General features: G+C 47.2%; 1 protein-coding gene and 1 long non-coding RNA gene across 6 annotated transcripts in view; one reads left to right on the plus strand and one right to left on the minus strand.

The window, feature by feature from the left end:
* The window catches only part of cdh13 (cadherin 13, H-cadherin (heart)), a 265,633-nt gene that overhangs the window by 130,965 nt on the left and 114,668 nt on the right, over nucleotides 1-20,000 (minus strand). The window contains exon 5 of the mRNA XM_035525755.2: nucleotides 15,240-15,392. Within this exon, the coding sequence (XP_035381648.1) occupies nucleotides 15,240-15,392 (153 nt within the window). The remainder of the gene's footprint in view (nucleotides 1-15,239; nucleotides 15,393-20,000) is intronic.
* LOC113585088 (uncharacterized) lies at nucleotides 7,185-10,256 on the plus strand. Of its 5 annotated transcripts, none has more exons than XR_014124238.1 (3): nucleotides 7,185-7,571; nucleotides 8,335-8,463; nucleotides 8,582-10,256. It is a non-coding gene; the product is annotated as an uncharacterized LOC113585088 (long non-coding RNA). The 5 variants fall into 5 exon arrangements; XR_014124239.1 differs by having other exon boundaries at nucleotides 7,185-7,434; XR_003411466.3 differs by lacking the exon at nucleotides 7,185-7,571 and adding an exon at nucleotides 7,635-8,233.

Here is a 20,000-nt window from a genome sequence, read left to right on the forward strand (position 1 = left end):
ATGTCTGGTGTCACTGGACTGTCACCCCTCCCCTCTCGGCCTGGTCCAACACCCTTAACGCCCCAGAACTCCCAGTGCGAGCGCTCAACGGCTAACAGCTCATACATCACAGAGAGCTGGGCCACACCGGTGCGGCACTCGCGGGATGCGACCCCATCACACAGAACGCTGAGGCAACACAAAAAGCTGTGATGTCACACCTCGGACAACATCCTGGAGACTACTGAACACACAGTCAGTGAGACACACACACACACAAGCGTACGTATACACACAAATATATATACACTCACACACACATACAAACACAAACACATATGCATGTGTACATACACACACACAACCTCACATACGCAAGAGAACGTACACACACACACAAGCATGCATATCTACACACACAAAAACACATATACACACTTCTGAGGACAGGTGAAGTGCTTTTGAGAACAATACATCTCACCTCGCTCTGTGTGTGTGTGCTGGTCTCTCTACTGAGGCCTGTGTGTGTGTGCTGGTCTCTCTACTGTGCTCAAATTCAGGACGCATAAGCATCTGCTGTGTTACTCATGCATTCATGTTCATGTGAGAAGGAGGCTGGGAATTAATACACCACCACTCCAAGCCTTTCACACACTCCCTCAAACACTACCTTTGATCTCTCGATCTCGGTCTCTCTCTGTCTCTCTCTGCGTGAGGTTTGAGGCAGGGCAGAGCACCTAAGGCAAAGCCTAACAAGACTTTGCACTTGCACGCAGACATGTGACACTTTAGAAGTCTACAACGTCTCCAGAACTAACAGGGAGAGTCCTGTTTGCGCACTACAGCCTGGGAACGTGGTCCCGCACCCATCGACCATGGAGACAGGCAGGGCCTCGCGTCTGCCACACCGAGCAGGTGTCCAGCTGCAGCGCTCTCTCTCTCTCTCTCTCTCTCGCTCGCTCTCTCTCTCTCTCCCCCCCCCCCCATCAATCATGCTTAGTTCTGTATAAGAACCAGCCTTGCTTTCTGTTTGGACTGCACGAATCTCTCCTTCATTTCGCTGACGGAGACGCCGTTCTTCCTGGGCAGCTCCTCCAAGACTCCTCACCTCCATCTGCTTGGCTGGGTTAAACGATCACCACGTTTGGCCTGCACAGATCTTCTCCTCATCCTTTCACTGCCCAGTGTTTGATCAGCTGTCCAGTAGTCAACCAGGACGGATGGGTGCAGCTCAGACAGGACTGTGCGTTTGGCCGCATGTGCAGGGCGGAAAACACGTGTCAGGTTGCAGGACTGAAGCTGATTTCCTGTCAGCTGTGTAATAACACACCAGGGAGCGAGTTCTCTCGGGATCAGACCATCGAGTCCAGAATTGCGCCTCTAAAACCCACAAATGATTTAATTTGAAGGCAAATGACTCGTTAAATGCACAGAGATAAAGAAAGAGGGCAACAGTGAAAATTACACACAGCGCAGATCACTGACGGACTGTCACAGCACAGATGATGTGTTTATTAGCAGGTCTCCACAGCCTGCCATAAACTGGGGGTGGATACCTGTGTTCTCTCTGCCTCACACGCTTCCACGTTGTTCCGCCCCCTTAAATATCTAATAAGAAATATCACATGCGTTAAATCAGACATAATTTGGCACGATGGATCGCCAGCGACTGGGAGCACGCGGTTCAGACAGTAGCAGCAAGAAAATGACCAGAAATGACCAGAAAGTGTTCCAAACCAAAAAGGCAGAAAACCGCACAGTGTGGTTTGTCCTGGACGGTGTGGTTTGTTTTGGCTAATCTAGAGAGTTCTGGTGAATATTTTGCACTAGGATTTAACGGTGGACAGATGTGTCTCCACTGTCTCCCTGCTGCTCTCTCTTATCTCTGTCTCACTCGAGCTCGCTGTAGGCTGTGGTGGGAAAACCACAAGAGCAGTGACTCATTACGGCTCATCTGAGCTGAACATCACAGGGCCCTGTCAAACAGAGAGGCAGAGAGAGAGAGAGAGAGAGAGAGAGAGAGAGAGAGAGAGAGAGAGAGAGAGAGACAGCAAGAGAGTGAGAGAGAGAAACAGAGACAGAGAGCGAGAGAGAGAGAGAGAGAGAGAGAGAGAGAGAGCAAGAGAGCGCGAGAGAGAGACAGAGAGCGAGAGAGAGAGAGACAGAGAGCGAGAAAGAGAAAGAGAGAGAGAGAGAGAGAGACCATGGAGACCCCCTCAGTGCAACCACAACTGCACTGATGACTTCTCAGGCAAAGTTCACACTAAACTGAATTTAAGCTGTAATTCCAGAGAACTCTGTGCACATTTAAGGTCATGAGCACAGAAATGAGTGGCGAAGTTCTCAAAGTTCTGAAGAACCTCCACTGAAATATTTCTCAGTGTATTTCTGAAGTGCTGGTGCACCATGAAGGAGCGTGCAGTCATCTTAGTAATATGGGCGGCCATCATTCTTACACTCCCACATTTCTGACACTACTGCTGATGTAATAAGTGTTTTTATTCCCCTAATGAAGAGTAACATGGGATGCCATCTGCAGGAAGAGATTAAGTTTACTTGTTTGTGCAGCCTTGGGTGCTGGGGTGTGTACTACAACAACAAAAACACTTCAAAATAGAAGCCCCGCTGCTTCAAAATAGAAGTTCTGCCGCTTACTTAAACAAAGGGACCATGCTTGTAGTCACAGTGAAGAAAGGAACTGCATAACTGCTCCACTTTCTGAAAGGCAAAAGAACGAGTCTGGCTCAGACAACAAGGAGTGAAAAGGGTGGTGTGCTGTGAATGGAATCTGGCGCTGGCCAACACCAAACACCACGGCGTGGGCAGGAAATCTGGGGCGCCGAAGAGAGACAGAGGTTTAAATTAAACACAGCAGAAACAGAAAACCCTCAGGGAAGAGATCCAACACTGTCCAGGGCTCACACGATGTGAGGACACACAGACAGAAAGAAAGACAGACTCAGAGAGAGAGACTCAGAGAGAGAGAGAGACAGACAGACAGAGAGTAAGACAGACATGGACAGACACAGATATAGATAGACTCAGAGACAGACTCAGAGAGAGAGAAAGACAGACTCAGAGAGAGAGAGAGACAGACTCAGAGAGAGAGAGAGACAGACAGACAGAGAGTAAGACAGACATGGACAGACACAGATATAGATAGACTCAGAGACAGACTCAGAGAGAGAGAAAGACAGACTCAGAGAGAGAGAGAGACAGACTCAGAGAGAGAGAGAGACAGACAGACAGAGAGTAAGACAGACATGGACAGACACAGATATAGATAGACTCAGAGACAGACTCAGAGAGAGAGAAAGACAGGTATAGTGGGTATTTAAAGGCTATTAAGGTCTTCACTTCCACTAAAGTCCATAACCATCACATCACACACGCACGCACACACACACATACCACACAGTGTGAAGGAAGGAAACTTTAATGTTAATTCATTATCATATCTTGTCTACAGAATGAAATAAGAAACCAATTTTAATTTCATCTTTACAGAGTGGGAGCAGATTTAAGGAAAGAGCTCTGGGGTCTAATAGGCCACACCCACTCACATCATGTGTCTGGGGTCTAAAAGACCACACCCACTCACCATGTGCCTGGGGCCAATAAGCCACGCCCACACACATCATGTGCCTGGGGTCTAATAGGCCACGCCCACTAGCATCACATAATGTATGTCTGCATGCATATAGATAGATATATAAATATTTCACACAGCTCCACTCAGTATGCTCTGGATCTGCAGATATACTCACACATTTCCATCACACACACACACACACACACACACAGATTTTTATAAGAGAGGGAGGTTAATGGGATTATACCATCAGAGGAGAAAGGTGCTGGTGAAACTAGCTCCAAGAAAAGACTTCAGCATTATAAATAAATATATACAGGATCTCTCTCTCTCTCTCTCTGACACACTCTCTCTCTCTCTCTCTCTCTCTCTCTGACACACACACACACACACACACACTCTCTCTCTCTCTCTCTCTCTCTCTCTCTCTCTCTCTCTCTCTCTCTCTGTATAAAGGTTTCCAAAGAAACAGGATGTTCAGAGGTCCTTCATCAACTGTGCAACCAAAGTGCATCTGAACTAGTAGTAGGAGGAGCCAGTTCATGTATGAAACAGTGGAAGCTTAACTCACAACATTCATTCACTGGCCTTGTAAAGTTCAGGTCTTTCTCTTTGAGTTTCCTAACTTCACTGCTGCCATAGCAACAAGTGGTGATGCAAACAGACATGTCATTAATGCAAACGGACATGTCATTAATGCAAACGGACGGACATGTCATTAATGCAAACAGACATGTCATTAATGCAAACGGACATGTCATTAATGCAAACGGACATGTCATTAATGCAAACAGATGGACATGTCATTAATGCAAACGGACATGTCATTAATGCAAACGGACGGACATGTCATTAATGCAAACGGACGGACATGTCATTAATGCAAACAGACATGTCATTAATGCAAACGGACATGTCATTAATGCAAATAGACATGTCATTAATGCAAGCGGACATGTCATTAATGCAAACAGACATGTCATTAATGCAAACGGACATGTCATTAATGCAAACGGACATGTCATTAATGCAAACAGACGGACATGTCATTAATGCAGTGTCTCGACACGGGAAACGACAAACCCTGAATTCTGCTGGTCTGAAGGTGAATATGACCATGTCTTCTCCTGGACAGTCCAGTCCAGTGCATAGCAGACAGATCAGCTTTCAGTCTGCTGGCACAGCTGATCAAAGCTCCTCTGTCCCAAACAAACTAAGCAGTTCAGGCTCAACCAGACCTTGTTCAACATTTCCTAGACGCTCCTGGACTTCTTCTGTTAATCACCTGACAGTAAAGTGTTACGTTTTCCGTTTGTAAAAGGAAACCCCTTTGTTTATGATTATGAGACGATTACATTGTAGGAGTTATTCAAGCAATGATCCAGTATAACTAAAGAAATATAACACGAACTGGGCTCAAACGTGCTTCAACCCCTTCATCAAACTGACCTGAAGTATAGGGACCTGAAAACACGTGTTCTTAGAACAAATCACCAGGCCTTCGGTGTCCTGGATCGGTCTGGTGAACCCGACAGGGGAGACTCACATGGAACCACAGCCCAGCCAGCACCATTACGAGGGCTGAATGGAAGAAGTTTTAAAATCATCATTACAGAACATTTCATCAGTCACCTGGCACAGTGACAGAAAGCAGATTACATAATAAAAGACCCACCCAAGGGCTCAGGGCTATATTTCTACATGTGCCACTGGCTGTCTCTTCCCATATTTGTCCAAAACATATTATTTTTATCAGACGGTTTCAGGTAGTTGCAGACATTTCACAGTACATACAGTATGCTGATCCCGGGAAAAGAATCGCTGGGAAAAATCCAGATGAGGGGGTAGTGGTGCCTGGCTCAACCTGGGTCTGGGAGTCTAAGCGCCAGGAGCTGGAAATGCCTCCGGAATACACACACATGTAACGGCAATTTAAAAGCCTCATCAACTCGCTCTTATTACAAATATCCCGGAAGCGTATTCAGTGATTTAACCTGGACAATATTCCTCCCACTGGGTAACGTGCAAGTTCCGAAACTGACACAGAGAGAAGAGAGAAGAATAAGAAGACAAAACAGGAGAAAGGAAAAGGAGGAAATGGGTCGGAAATATATTTTAATTTTAAATCTAAAAGAGCATACAGATCTAGTGGTGTGTGTGTGGACATAAATAGTTCACCTTTAAAAGAGAGGAAAGAAAAGGAACACCTGACAAAAGAAAGGCAGAGGAAGAGAGAGAGAGATGGAGTGAGAGAGAGAGGGAGAGAGATGGAGAGAGAGAGAGGGGGGGAGAGAGGGGGGGAGAGAGAGAGAGAGAGAGAGAGAGATGGAGAGAGAGAGAGAGGGAGAGAGATGGAGAGAGAGAGAGAGGGGGGGGGAGAGGGGGAAGAGGGGAAGAGAGAGAGAGGGATGAAAAGAGAGGGAGGGAGAGAGAGGGATGGAGAGTGGGAGAGGGAGAGAGAGAGAGGGAGGGAGGGAGAGAGAGAGAGAGATGGAGAGAGAGAGAGAGAGGGGGGGGAGAGAGGGGGAAGAGGGGAAGAGAGAGAGAGGGATGGAGTGAGAGAGAGAGGGAGAGAGATGGAGAGAGAGAGAGAGAGAGAGAGAGAGGGGGGGGAGAGAGGGGGAAGAGGGGAAGAGAGAGAGAGAGAGAGAGAGAGAGATGGAGTGAGAGAGAGAGGGAGAGAGATGGAGAGAGAGAGAGAGGGGGGGGGAGAGGGGGAAGAGGGGAAGAGAGAGAGAGGGATGAAAAGAGAGGGAGGGAGAGAGAGGGATGGAGAGTGGGAGAGGGAGAGAGAGAGAGGGAGGGAGGGAGAGAGAGAGATGGAGAGAGATAATGATACAGAGAAAGATCTTTTATGGTAGTGGGCAGATAAAAATAATCCCCCCTTCCAACACACACACACACACACACACGCACGCACGCACGCACACACGCACACACACACTGAAGTGCGCTGAAAGCAAGGTTAGGGCTTTAGAAGGTGTTTCATACGACAGGAGCAGCCGGCTACCCTCTGAAGGTATTATTCATCTGTCTTTATGGTGGAGTCTGAAGAGAGGCTGGTGCTCTGATCTCAGCCCCCCCCCCCCACAGGAGCTCTCTCCTCCCACCGCTAATAACACAACTCATTTAAACTCGGGGAGGCGTAGAGACAGAGCAGAGGCCTGATGCTCAGATTGATCTCACTTTTTCAGAGGAGACACCAGTGCGACCGTCTGTCAGGTTTGCCACGATCTAAATCGCGCAGCCCCCGCCCAGACTGCTAAACGGACTCAGATGCAATACCGCACAGAAAAATCACATGAATATGAATTCTGAGCTTAAACGTCTCATTTTTAGGCCCTATTGGTCAAACATTTCTGACCAATTTTGACAGAGGCCCTCCAAAACTCCCACAACCCCCCGTCAGGAGACTGACAGCTAAATCATGTCCCTTGTTTGTTCCTTTGCTCAGTAGCAACGCATGTGACTGGACATGGAGCAGTGGTTGGGTCTAGGAAGGGCCTTCAAACACAAAAAGCCACAAAAAGATGCAATTTTTGTGCCCTTGGCAAAACAAATTATGTGTTCATGCCCTATAAAAACGCCACGGAGAGGAGCAATTACCCCGAGACCCACTTTTATTCTCAGACATCCACAAACGACGACTGTGATGTTTACTTTCAGTCTGTTTCAAATGTGATAAATGTCCCTCAAAGCATCAATAAGCCTGCAGTTCCCTGGCGCTCTGCCAAGACACCGCGAGGCTCTGACGACGAAACGACTTCACGAGCGTCCTCCCACGCCCGCGAGCTGTCCGGTGCAGTGGATAACCTGCAGTCTCAGGTGCAGCCACGCGTCCCACGTGCGCAGGATTGCGGCAGGTGGGGCCTTTAATCATTCGTTTTTGCTTAGCATGCGACCGCTTCTCAAACAAGACAGTCACTGTTGATTTACGAGCTCAAGCCAGATTCACCTTTTACACCCAACCATGGGCGCCTCGGGCCGCAGAAACATACCGGTCAGTAGTCCCGCGCGCTCCAACACCCAGCACATTACCGAGCAGCCAAGCAGAACGCGGGATTTCAGCGCGAGCGTATGGCCGCATCCCCAAAGCCACGTAGAAACGAAGTGGACAAGCGCGCGTTTATTCTCCATGCACCGACACGCAGCGCGGGGCTCCCGGGCGCCGGCTCCGCGCGCTTATCGAACTGTTTTCCGCTAAACCCTTCGTGTGTTCCTCAGATTAATCGGAAATCCTGCCGTAACCCGTTCCTGGTTTTACGCACCAGCGGCACGCTGGTCTCCGAACTGCATGCGGAAAGGCAGCCACCGGAAAAACGGACGACACAACACATTTGACTTTTTTTTTAATTCGGGCAACAGCTGAACGTGTTCACGAGGTTTATGCTTCACATCACAAAGCTCACGCTCGCCTTTTGAATAATAAACAGGAAAAAAGCAAAGCAGCTTTGTACGGCGAACGTTCTTCAAGGATCTCTAGTGCTTCCGAGGTCCAACATATAGGAGCACAGAGAAACATTTACGATCACAACACGGAAACGTTACATGTGGCTTTAGCTGGCCAGAGCTGACCTGACGTGCACGGTTAGTAGGTTAAATTAGCGAGGTAATTATCTAACCCAGCTTAGATGTGTCAGATACGGAAACGACGACGTTTATGTATGTGGAGAGCATTTCATCTTCCATGTATCGCTGATCATGTTTGTCTTAATAAATACTCTGTAATGGTAGACAACACAGGTAAAAATATTTTGTTACAGGCGTGGCTCCTAAAGTAAAATCACATTCGTAAGGAAGGGGAAGCGCGCGCGTTTTGCTCGCTCTGCAGAAGCTGGGTGAATTTACAGACCGAGGGCACGCGACTGCGGGGTCACGGCACATCACAGTCGGTGCGTAAGTAATGAGGGATTGTGTTTCTTTGCATTTTCAAAGCTTTTTTCAAGAAGCGTTATAGAATTTAAAGTGTCTTTCCTGATATATTTATGAATGAGTGCGTGCCTCTCTTAGGACGCCTGTGTGAACAAAGATGTTTTCCCTCGAGATCCTCTTCATCGTGTGTGGGTGTGGACACAGTCTCCCAGAGGAATACCCATGAGAGCCGACCCTGAGAGAGAACCCCTCAGATGTAGAGAGCAGCTTTCTACAGACCCTCATCAGAGCAGGGACCCTCACTCCTACTCTCCAGATGCAGGGCCTGTCTCCTCTATCACCCCACCCTTCTCCTCCACCCATCACCCCAACTCCATCTATCTCCTCCACTCTCAACCTTTCACCCCTTTTACACTCAGTGGCTCAGTGAATGTTGATGTCAGGGGGAAACTACCAACCCTCTCTGACTATCGACTGGTGTTCCAGGACATGTGTGTACTGTTCCTCTTTTCAAGGCATTATTGATCATGATGAATCATTATTTAACATTATTTTGCTTTACTATTGATGCTGGTGCCAGATGTGTATATAAATACATATGTGAGAATGGAGTCTTATTATACCACTCCAAACCTTAGTCTTGGTAAATCTTTTATTTGCAAGTTTAGCAAACTATGAATTAAATTTACATTTCTTGAATGTCTGGGGAGGGATGAGTAAAGTTACACCAAGCTGAACAGTAAGGAAGGAGGAGTCTCACCCTGGACCTACTGTGGATTAAAATAAATAAATAAATAAACATTTAATTAAACAAACAGGTATTGGAGTCACACACACACACACACACACCAGCAATCTTGTAAAATTTCAGTTGGGAATTGTGTTAATGTATGAATATCACTCAAAGACAATATTGTAATTGCCAGGTTTTACAAAAGTCTCGTGCCATATAAGTGTGGTTCGGTTTGAATATCGAAACCAAGGCATCTGTAGCGCTAGGCCAAGGGAACCACTACGGGAGTTTGTTTGTTTATGTCAAAAATTTTACTCAATTGTGTTATCCTGGCTAACACTTAATGAATAATTCATCAGTCAAATTTGAATAAGAGCTACCAGACGAAGCGTCTCTCCAGTATCTGTACACACTCATCCAATTATGAGGAACAGACTAATGAAAAAAACCCTAATTTGCTGTTCACATGAGTGTTATTTGTGTTCAAAAACAAGAATATTTGTCCTAATTGGGGTGAATAGTTGAAGAAGTAAAATAAGATATGTAAACTGTTTAAAATGTTTGAATACTGTTTTAAAACCTGATTAAAAACCATCATTAGGCCTTTGGTCATCACATTCCATGTTTGGAGTCTTCCTCACTGACGCACGTTCACCGTATCAGGTGTGGACGTTAACCATGCAAATACTATGGAAATCTGAGATACTGATGAGTGCGTTAATTCCTGATGTTCAGGGTACGGCCTCATCACAGACAGTCAATGACTCAAAAACACCAAGAACACGGAGAGAGATTTTAATTCTCGGTGAAAAGCTACACAATTATTGAGAGTTGAGAATACTCTGGGAATACTGGGATAGAGTGCTGTGCGTCTCTGTTTTTCCCACGTTCAGTGAAGCTCTTATACTTTTTAAATTTGTTGTCGTGGTAATAAGATCTGTTGTTATCCTTGTGAAGCTGTAACCTGAGCGTAATCTCCACTAATCCTGTCCCAGTGTCATTTATACCTGCGACACATAAAGTAGCTTTAACTTGAGGCCCTGTTGTCTTCATCTCCCATTTTCATTTGTTTGAAATAAACTGTGAAAACTATTTCAATCATTTTATTTCATCTTTCAGTGCCAGCTAACTTGTCCCCCACTGTGAAAGCGGTTCAATTAATACGTTTATTTACACAGATGTGGAAGAGGCGTGAAGCTCGCCATGCTGGTGGTCTTCTACGCATCGCTCACCTTCTCACCTGTAGAACAAATCACGTCCCTCACGTCCAACTGTGCTGGCCTTCTGAATATGAACCTCAGCTACACTTGGATGTAGTAGGTGTAGTATTACTATCAGAAGAGACACTAGCAGTCTACAGAGTACTGGCCAGTCCCTTTGGTACTGAGCAGTACTTTGTTCATTAAAAACTTTGTCTTATGTACTAATTAACCATAAGTTTGATCTGCAGACGTCACACACTGCAAATACACACTCACTCACACGGCGCTGCTTCCCGTGGACGGACCTTTGACCTGTAACCCCTGAAGATGTGGTATTAAGACCAGGCCATGTGCCTGCTGTCCTCTAATGTTCTAATGTGGAATGTGAACACGACATTTAAAGTTCCCATTAAGCGTTTAATGTTTCATTTTGGCTGTTTTGATTGGTGCTGTGTGGAGGGGACTGATGGGAAGTGCAAGCAGTGGGTATCATTAAACACCAGCCTGCAGTTACTGTCCAGTTATCTCCCAGAGTGCCCACAGACACTGAGTGGGGGAGGGCTGCATGTCCACTCACTGCACGTCCACACACTGCCTGTCCACACACTGTACATCCACACTGCATGTCCACTCACTGCATGTCCACACACTGCATGTCCACTCACTGCATGTCCACACACTGTACGTCCACACTGCATGTCCACTTACTGCATGTCCACACACTGCATGTCCACTCACTGCATGTCCACACACTGTACGTCCACACACTGTACGTCCACACTGCATGTCCACTCACTGCATGTCCACACACTGCCTGTCCACACACTGTACATCCACTCACTGTACGTCAGCACACTGCCTGTCCACACACTGCCTGTCCACACACTGCTAGAAGAAGCAGGGGCCTGGCGGCAGTAATATGGCAACAGTAACTACGGTAACAACGGTAACTATGCGCAGGGGCGAGTAAACAGCTGCAATTCCTGCTAGGCTGACCTAAACATGAGCTATTATGGATGCTTTTACCTGCCATTACCTGCGTCCGTCGTCGCCTGGCCCAGGATCCCGCTCTGTTTCCCAGATCACAATGATATTCTCACAGGTGAAAAAAAATTCTTTAATGACTAATTTCGGACTCCCAATTTCTCATTTCAACCTATTTACACAGAACAGTGTCTGTCAATAAGATAAACATAGTTTACTGTACTGTACTACACACACACACACACACACACACACACACAAAGCACGATGATCACAGAGGGACTGAAGTTGATGGAAGTCCAACGGCCGGACATGGTGGTTCCATTACTTCCCTACAGCAGATCAAAACATTCCCTTTTGCAGCAGAGCCTGTAAACCTGCTTGGAACACTGGGGTGTGTAGGGTGAGAGTGCTGTCCTCCTGGAGTGAGTGAGCAGGGTGAGAGTACTCACACTCTTGAGGGTTAAGGGTTTTGTTCAGGGGCCCAACAGTGGGAACTTGAACCAGCAACCTTCTGATTACAAGCCAAGTACCTTCACCACTGAGACACCACTGCCCAGAAGTAGAGCATCACTAACGGGTTGAGGCGGGTGAAGACGACCGCGTGTCGTAGGAGGGCTGTCTGTACGTCCTGTTACAGCACGAAGTCAGAACGCCACCTTACAAAACGTGAGAATGTGTGGGAGAGAGAAAAGTGAGCAACAGACACAAGGAACAGGAAGAAAGAGGGAGACAGGAAGAGAGAGAATTAGAGAGAGAGAGAAAGAGAAAAAAATGATACAGTGAGACAGAGAAAGACAAACAGGTAGACAGACGGACAGATAGAGAGAGAGACAGCTGTAGAGAGGGGCAGTCCTGTGATTGCCGTAATTTACTCAGGCATAAAGAACATGTTTCAGCCTCCAACAGCTTCTCAGCTCTCAGATAAACACAGCAGCAGTGCTCCGACACCTTTAAAATAGAAGGCATTTCTCAGCAGTCCAACAGTAGCGAGAGTGGCATGATCTCTGAGAAGTAGGACGCGCTGCGGTTGCCAGTTCACTGTTCTTAAATAAACCTGAAAGTTTTCTCTTGAAAGCCTGCAGTGCTGAGGCTAAGAGCTTCTCATGTCCACCGGAGGAGCGCCTAGTTCCAAAATGAGAGGAGATCCTTTTCAAATAAGAAACAAAATAAATCGAATATTTCAGGGCTTGTTAAGGATTGAATATTGTGCTTATTTTGTTTCCATTGCTGTTTCCTAAAATATTAAAAGTATACTTTTAATTCAACATGTCTGAGGTTATATTTCCACTAATATCTCAGTGCAGATTCAGTTCCTCTTTTGTAAATGCTACCACATGTGGAGACACATGGAGACATTTGGAGATATGTGGAGACACATGGAGACATTTGGAGATATGTGGAGACACATGTCCCTTGGCATTAATTTCACTTATTGATTCTCTGTACTAAAGACTTGAACTGCCTGTGTGTCCTTAAAACCCCCATGGCTCTATCACCACCCAGCACAGCGTGTGTGTGTGTGTGTTCACCTTGCTGTGACCACCCAGCACAGTGTGTGTGTATACACCCTGATATCAGTACCCAGCGCAGTGTGTGTGTGTGTGTGTGTGTGTGCCCTGATAGATTTGCACGAATTCAGCTGTCAGGTTGGTGTGTTCTTAAAAACATGTTTCAGCGTAAACATGTAATTGGAGCGTCCACGTATGTTCTGCGGTTGTTTCTTGATGTTCTTGTGTAGAGAAGACAGGAGCTCTAATCATCTAACCAATGCTGGCGTCTGACATCATCCATGCCATGAGTGCCACATGGAGAAGCACTATGACAACATCAACACAAGACAAAGCTGCAAAGCTGCAAAGTGTGGGTGTGGGTGTGGGTGTGGGTGTATGTGGGTGTGGGTGTGGGTGCGTTGGTGTGTGTGTGTGGGTGTGGGTGTGGGTGCGTTGGTGTGTGTATGTGGGTGTGGGTGTGGGTGTATGTGGGTGTGGGTGTGGGTGCGTTGGTGTGTGTATGTGGGTGTGGGTGTGGGTGTATGTGGGTGTGGGTGTGGGTCCGTTGGTGTGTGTATGTGGGTGTGGGTGTGGGTGTGGGTGCGTTGGTGTGTGTATGTGGGTGTGGGTGTGGGTGTATGTGGGTGTGGGTGTGGGTCCGTTGGTGTGTGTATGTGGGTGTGGGTGTGGGTGCGTTGGTGTGTGTATGTGGGTGTGGGTTGGTGTACATGTGCATGTTTGTGTGTGTGTGTGTGTGTGTGTGTGTGTGTGTGCTTACTACTACTATAATGAAGGTCGCAAATTTGAAAAAAATATTATTTAACAATTAATTATTATTTAACAGCCAACAAATTGAAAATAAATTACTGTAAATGACGGATGCAGCTGTTTCCACATCAATCCTGACAGAGTGTGTTGAATCGTGTTAATACACCCACCTGTGTGTTCAGTCGTGTAATACACCCACCTGTGTGTTCAGTCGTGTAATACACCCACCTGTGTGTTCAGTCATGTTAGTACACCCGTTTGTTCAGTCGCGTGAATACACCGTCGCTTGTGTGTTCAGTCATGTAATACACCCATCTGTGTGTTCAGCCATGTCAGTACACACGCTTGTGTGTTCAGTTGTGTTAGTACACTGATTGTAGTGACTGTTATAGTGTAGTTATTGTGGTTACTGTTATCCTGTGGTGACTGTGCCACTGTAGTTGTACTATTTGTGTTTGTGTGTGTGTGTGTGTGCTACTGTGACCCATGTGGCTTTGATGTGTGTGTGTTGGTGGGGTTGTGCGGCAGAGCACGGACAGACCAGTGGAGAGAGGACAATGTCAAGTGGACACTGAGAGGCGGACTTTGATCCCGTCTGAGGGCCACAACACACACACACACACACACACACACACACACACACACACACACACACAGACACACACACACACACACACACACACACACACACACACACTCACACACTCACACACACACACACACACTCACTGAACACATAATGACATACACAAACTGACAAAAACACAGACATTTATATGAGCCTTGGCAACCACGAGCTCTCAGCGGCACACAGTGACAGCAGGACAGAAATGTGCTGTGTAGCTTTTCAGATGAAAGATGTATAAAAATGCCGTGTGTTTTCTCTCCCTCATATTTTCACGGAGAGACAGGCCGTGGGTGACAGGCCTACCTAGTCAGAGACCTCAGACCCGTCTTACACACTTTTATCAGAACGCACCAGCAGAGTGCGATCCAGAGTGTTAACTGCTTTATAGATGTTATTGCTTGGAAGACCAAGGAATACCACAGTAAGGTGTTATCCCCTGCAGTTCTCTTCAGGAGATGGAAAAAACACAAGAAAACCACAAACGGTCATAGGCAGAGAGAGAAAGAGAGAGAGAGTGCAGTTTGATCACCAGAGCTTCAGAATGAAAGGGTACAATTTGTCTTTCTGGTTATCTGGAGTGGCCACTGGGTGTGTGTGTGTGTGTGTGTGTGTGTGTGTGTGCTGGGCTTCTCAACACCTGGTACTCTCCTGATCACAACCAACAATAACTCATATTTTCATTTGTTTATTTGTTTGTTTTCAGCTTGAATGAGCATATCACACACACACACACACACACACACACACACACACAGGTAATTTATGTTATATCAGTGTTGTTATGGCTGGACTAAACTGAAAATTGAAGACCAGTTTCCCAGTTCTGGACTGGGTAATTCACTGGTAATTCCTTTATTCAGTCTAGCCATAGGTTTAATCTGGGTCTGGTAAACGAGCCCATAGAAATCGGAAACTACTAGCCCCAGAATTCCACAGCACACATTCCCAGCATGCAGCAGGAGGACCACCCACTGGGCGGGACACTCACGTGGTAAAAGGCCAAGGCCTCCCGGTCCAGCGCGCGACTCACAGCAACCTCCCCCGTCAATCTGTTGATGCTGAACACGCCCTTTGGGTCCTGGTCCGCCCCCTTCCCCGACAGACGGAAAATGTGGTCCTCCTTCATATCAGACGAGATCACCTGCACACACACACCACGATGACGCCCTACGACACAACAATACCTTAATAGTAATGGAGCATGACGGCAAACGTGCAGTGAATTAGAAGAAATCGGCTGTGTTTACGTCGGCGACATCGTTAATGCGGTGCTGTTACGGTTTTAATGAAAACCGTTCAACGCCTTAATTATACCACGCGGCGTTCAGCTGGCGGGTTGCACACGACGAGCTGTACTCACGTGCGACTGGACGCGCCCACGCGGTTCCGTCCGGGTGCAGCCGGTGTGCAGGAAAGAGAACACACGACGAGTTAATCCTGCACACTGTGCGTCACACACTAACCGCCCCGCTGGGTTAGGACCAGATCTGGACTACAACAGAGCAGGCCCTGAAAAAAGACCCGCCGAATTTGGGCTCTAGCTGTTGTTAGTCTTTCTGTGTATTTAATCTGTCTTTATGTTCTTCTAATGTGAAGAGCGTTATTATAATAAGGGGTCGCAGGGTCTGAAACTCAGACAATCGCCTTAGCAATAATGTACTAACGTCAATAATGTACTAATGCACGCACACACACAGATAAATACATAAATATTTGCAATGTTTTATTCCTATTATTTAGACATAAAGTGTTGCTAAAGGAAAAACATGATAACATGAATATGCATGAGTCACGTGGGCATCTTATCCAGTACAGTTATCACCGTGTCATTTGAATGGCATTCATTAGGCACTTTCCCATCAGCACACAGAGAGTTCCACCCAGGCCAGACTCCAGGGCTTTACTCTTTGACTCCTTGTTAATTCAGCGTACGCTCGGTTACCTTGGGATACGTCATTATCCCAGAAAACCCTGGATAAGCAATTCCAGTGTGAGACTTGTGTGTTCAGTCACACCAGTGGAGACCAGTAAGCCCACAGCACAGCCTGTGCTATCAGAGATGTTGGGATAAGTGATGTTTGTAATCAGACAGGTGGAGGGTGAATATTGTGAACTTTACCCCAGAGAGGTGGATTAATGATTAGGCCCCATGACAGCCACAGGGTGTGCACGCCCCGGTCAGGGCAGTACTACCTGCCTGTAGTACTACAGTCGGGGTGGTACTACGGTCAGGGGGTACTACGGTTGTGGTGGTTCTCTGGTCGGGGCGGTACTACGGTCAGGATGGTACTACGGTCAGGATGGTACTATGGCCAGGGTGGTACTACGGTCGGGGCGGTACTATGGTCTGGACGGTACTACGGTCAGGGTGGTACTATGGTCAGGGGGTACTACAGTCTGGGTGGTTCTCTGGTCGGGTGGTACTACGGTCAGGGTGGTCCTACGGCCGGGGTGGTACTACGGTCAGGGGGTACTATGGTCGGGTGGTTCTCTGGTCGGGGCGGTACTATGGTCAGGGCGGTACTACGGTCAGGGCGGTACTACGGTCAGGGGTGGTTCTCTGGTCAGGGCAGTACTACGGTCAGGGTGGTACTACGGTCGGGGTACTACGGTCGGGGTGGTTCTCTGGTCGGGCGGTACTACGGTCGGGGTGGTACTGCGGTCAGGGTGGTACTACGATCGGGGTACTATGGTCAGGTGGTACTACGGTCAGGGTGGTACTATGGTAGGGGTACTACGGTCAGGTGGTTCTCTGGTCAGGGCGGTACTACGGTCAGGGTGGTACTACGGTCAGGGTGGTATTACGGTCGGGGGTACTACGGTCGGGGTGGTTCTCTGGTCAGGGCGGTAATGCTGTCAAGGCGGTACTACGGTTGGGGCCCGTTTTGTTTGACTATTAACATTTGAAGGCTGATGCACACGTGAGCTCATTTCTCACTTTGAATGGCTCCTTAAGAAACACATCAGTGCTATCATCAAGCACTGCTCTTAAAAGAACAAGCCCTAACACTCACAGGAAACTCACAGATGTTTTATCACCGTTGTCCTTTTGCAAATGCAAATGCACAGGATTGTTTTTCTTTGCTCTATTACACCTCTGTTACTTCAATGAAGCAAAGACTTGTGATATTTGTAATAAGCTCTTTGGAAGGTCCTCTCTCACCGCAGTGAGTCCAGAAACTCTGCTGACAGACAGATGGAGCAGGTCTGTGTTTGCTGCCTTCTGAAACATTAGAGGTATCACTTTAATCTACTTAAGACATCAGCATTCAACCGCTAAGCGACGGGTTTAAACACTTTACCATCACCAGAGTCTCTTAGCGCGGAAATGTATCTCTGGCAAGACATCAGCGAAGACAGAGTCAGCGCGCCGAGACGCGGCAGTAACGTGGACGTATCTCAGGAAGGCAGACGTGACAAACAAGCTCCTCTGAGCGACAACGAGTGAATAGCTGCGTTTCTTTTAAACGCAGTTCAATCAGAAGCACTTTATGATGTCTGTGTCTTATGAGTTTCAGCCATGCGTGTGCTCAGTGCAAGCAAGGTGTAAACCTTACCGCGGAAGGAAATAAAATCTGCACTTAATTAGTGTAGTATAATTAACATAATTATCTGGCTCAAGGACAGCTTCTTCCAAGCTCTCTTATCACAGATCCTTATATGAGACTGAAGTGTGTGTGTGTATCAACAGTTAAGGCTGCTATCAGAGCTTCACAACTCTTTTATGTGGCTCTTTTAGTGGCTCGCGGGACATGTCAGGACACAAACAGGCTTCTGATCCCGCAGCTGGCCCTCCTGATCACTCTCACCACTCTCCGACTCCGGGAGCCTCGCTTAGAAATGTGCGTTGTGCCGTGAGCGGTTGCTATGGAAGTGTGCTCGCTGCATGAGGGGTCAAGCCTGGTTTTCTTTCTACCCAGCAAGCAGCAGACATGCCATCGATCCGTCCAGAACAGAATGTCTATCTCGGTGCTCGGAGTTTATTAAAGACAGGATGAGTTTCTGCACACGAGGGGAGAGGTGGGGTAGAGGTGGCCCAGTGGCACAGAAACTCCACCCACCCGCAGCATACTGGTGAGAAGACACGCCCGGGTGGAAAGAGGGAGATAAGAGGAGAAAAGAAAGTGGTGGAGGCTGCAGGAATGCCATGGCAACCGTGAGGAGGAGTGGTTGTGTGTTGACTCTGTTCACAGCACACACACACACACACACACACACACACGGGGCCCTCCCACTTCTGATTCCTCAGTCATTAGAGACCTGAGGTGGGTGGCCCACTGAGAGACGCTCACCTACATCTGTCAGTCCTCATTAGGAGCAGAGAGGACATCAAAGTGTCCCCGCTGCCCGGCTAGGACAGGGAGGACGCGTTCAGGATGCCCAGACGCCCAGACGCCAGACGCCCAGACAGCCGAGCTCTGATGAAGGACTGCGTTATACCTGTTAACGAGCTACTAACAAGGGTGTTGAGTTTGTGTGATACATCGACACACGCCTGCATCACACAGGTGGCATTTATTTTCTGTTATGAAAAAAAGAAAAAAAACCTAAATGTTTATTGTTTTCATGTCAGTTTTTTTATGTCCTTACGGAAAAACAAGATGTGGGATATTTGATATTTGGAATGAAACGCTGAACAGTTGTAAGAATTTCAAATGAATTATGAAACACAGTCCAGCATGTTGTCGTCACCGGGTGAGACCTGAATAAACTGGCAGAACTAAATGTTAAATATCTCATTGCATATCTCCAACCGATATCTCCGACCGATATCTCCAACTGATATCTACAACCGATATCTCCAAATTATTCAGTATTCTGTATTCTGTACAGATCTGAAGTAGGCCTGACAGCTACTAATACTCAACACTACTACACCTACTGTACACTCAACACTATAACTCCTACTAAATAGCCACAACACTACCACACACACACACACACTTCACTCAGCTACTCAGTAGAACAATTAATCCGTATTTTTTTAAACCCATTTGGAAATCAGTTTATTGTATGCAGAGGCGTCCGGGAGGATTAATATTAATATTCGGCCTCTGATTGTGAAGAGACTTGTCTGACCCTTCTACAAAATGGAGGAGGCACAGGACTGAAACAGCAGGAGAAGGAGATGAGAAGAGGAGATGCACCAGGACAGGCTATGGCCCAGCAGGCAGGGCGGACTGTCTCCAAACATCTCCAAACATCTCCTCCAGGTCACTTTATGTAAATGTGTATGTCGGAAGCACAACATTAAACAGCCCTGCTGAGAATGAGAGTTCAAGACAAAAACAGAAAGGAGAAGAAATTTTAATACTCTGCAGGAAACGGAGATATATTTAACCACAAATGCAGACCGGACAGCCTCCAGGACTGAGAAGGCCCGGGGGGGACGGGATGCGCTCCGTCTGCAGAAGCACAGCCTGAAACTCAATCTCCCACAAACTCATGCAAGGCCGGGAATTGGGGCAAATCGCCAGTCTTTTGTTCTGTTCTTTAGATTTCCACGTAGTGTGGATTTCACATTAGTGTGATCCAGTGGGCAGTCACGCCATGGAAAATACTGGAATAACGCGATTCATGGCACACTTCCTGCCTCTGTTTTTGTCCGTGGAGGAAGAGTCATAGCAGAGGTTCTGAAGAAGCAAACGGGTAGGAAGGCTGCCCCCTGCAGTTCATCAAGCACAATTAACACCATCAATTAGTCTACACGAACAGGCCCCCGGCCAAGACACACAGAGTGCTCCACTTA

The sequence above is a fragment of the Electrophorus electricus genome, chromosome 6, assembly GCF_041902795.1.
Source record: "Electrophorus electricus isolate QZ-2024a chromosome 6, ASM4190279v1, whole genome shotgun sequence".
Lineage (NCBI taxonomy): Eukaryota > Metazoa > Chordata > Actinopteri > Gymnotiformes > Gymnotidae > Electrophorus > Electrophorus electricus.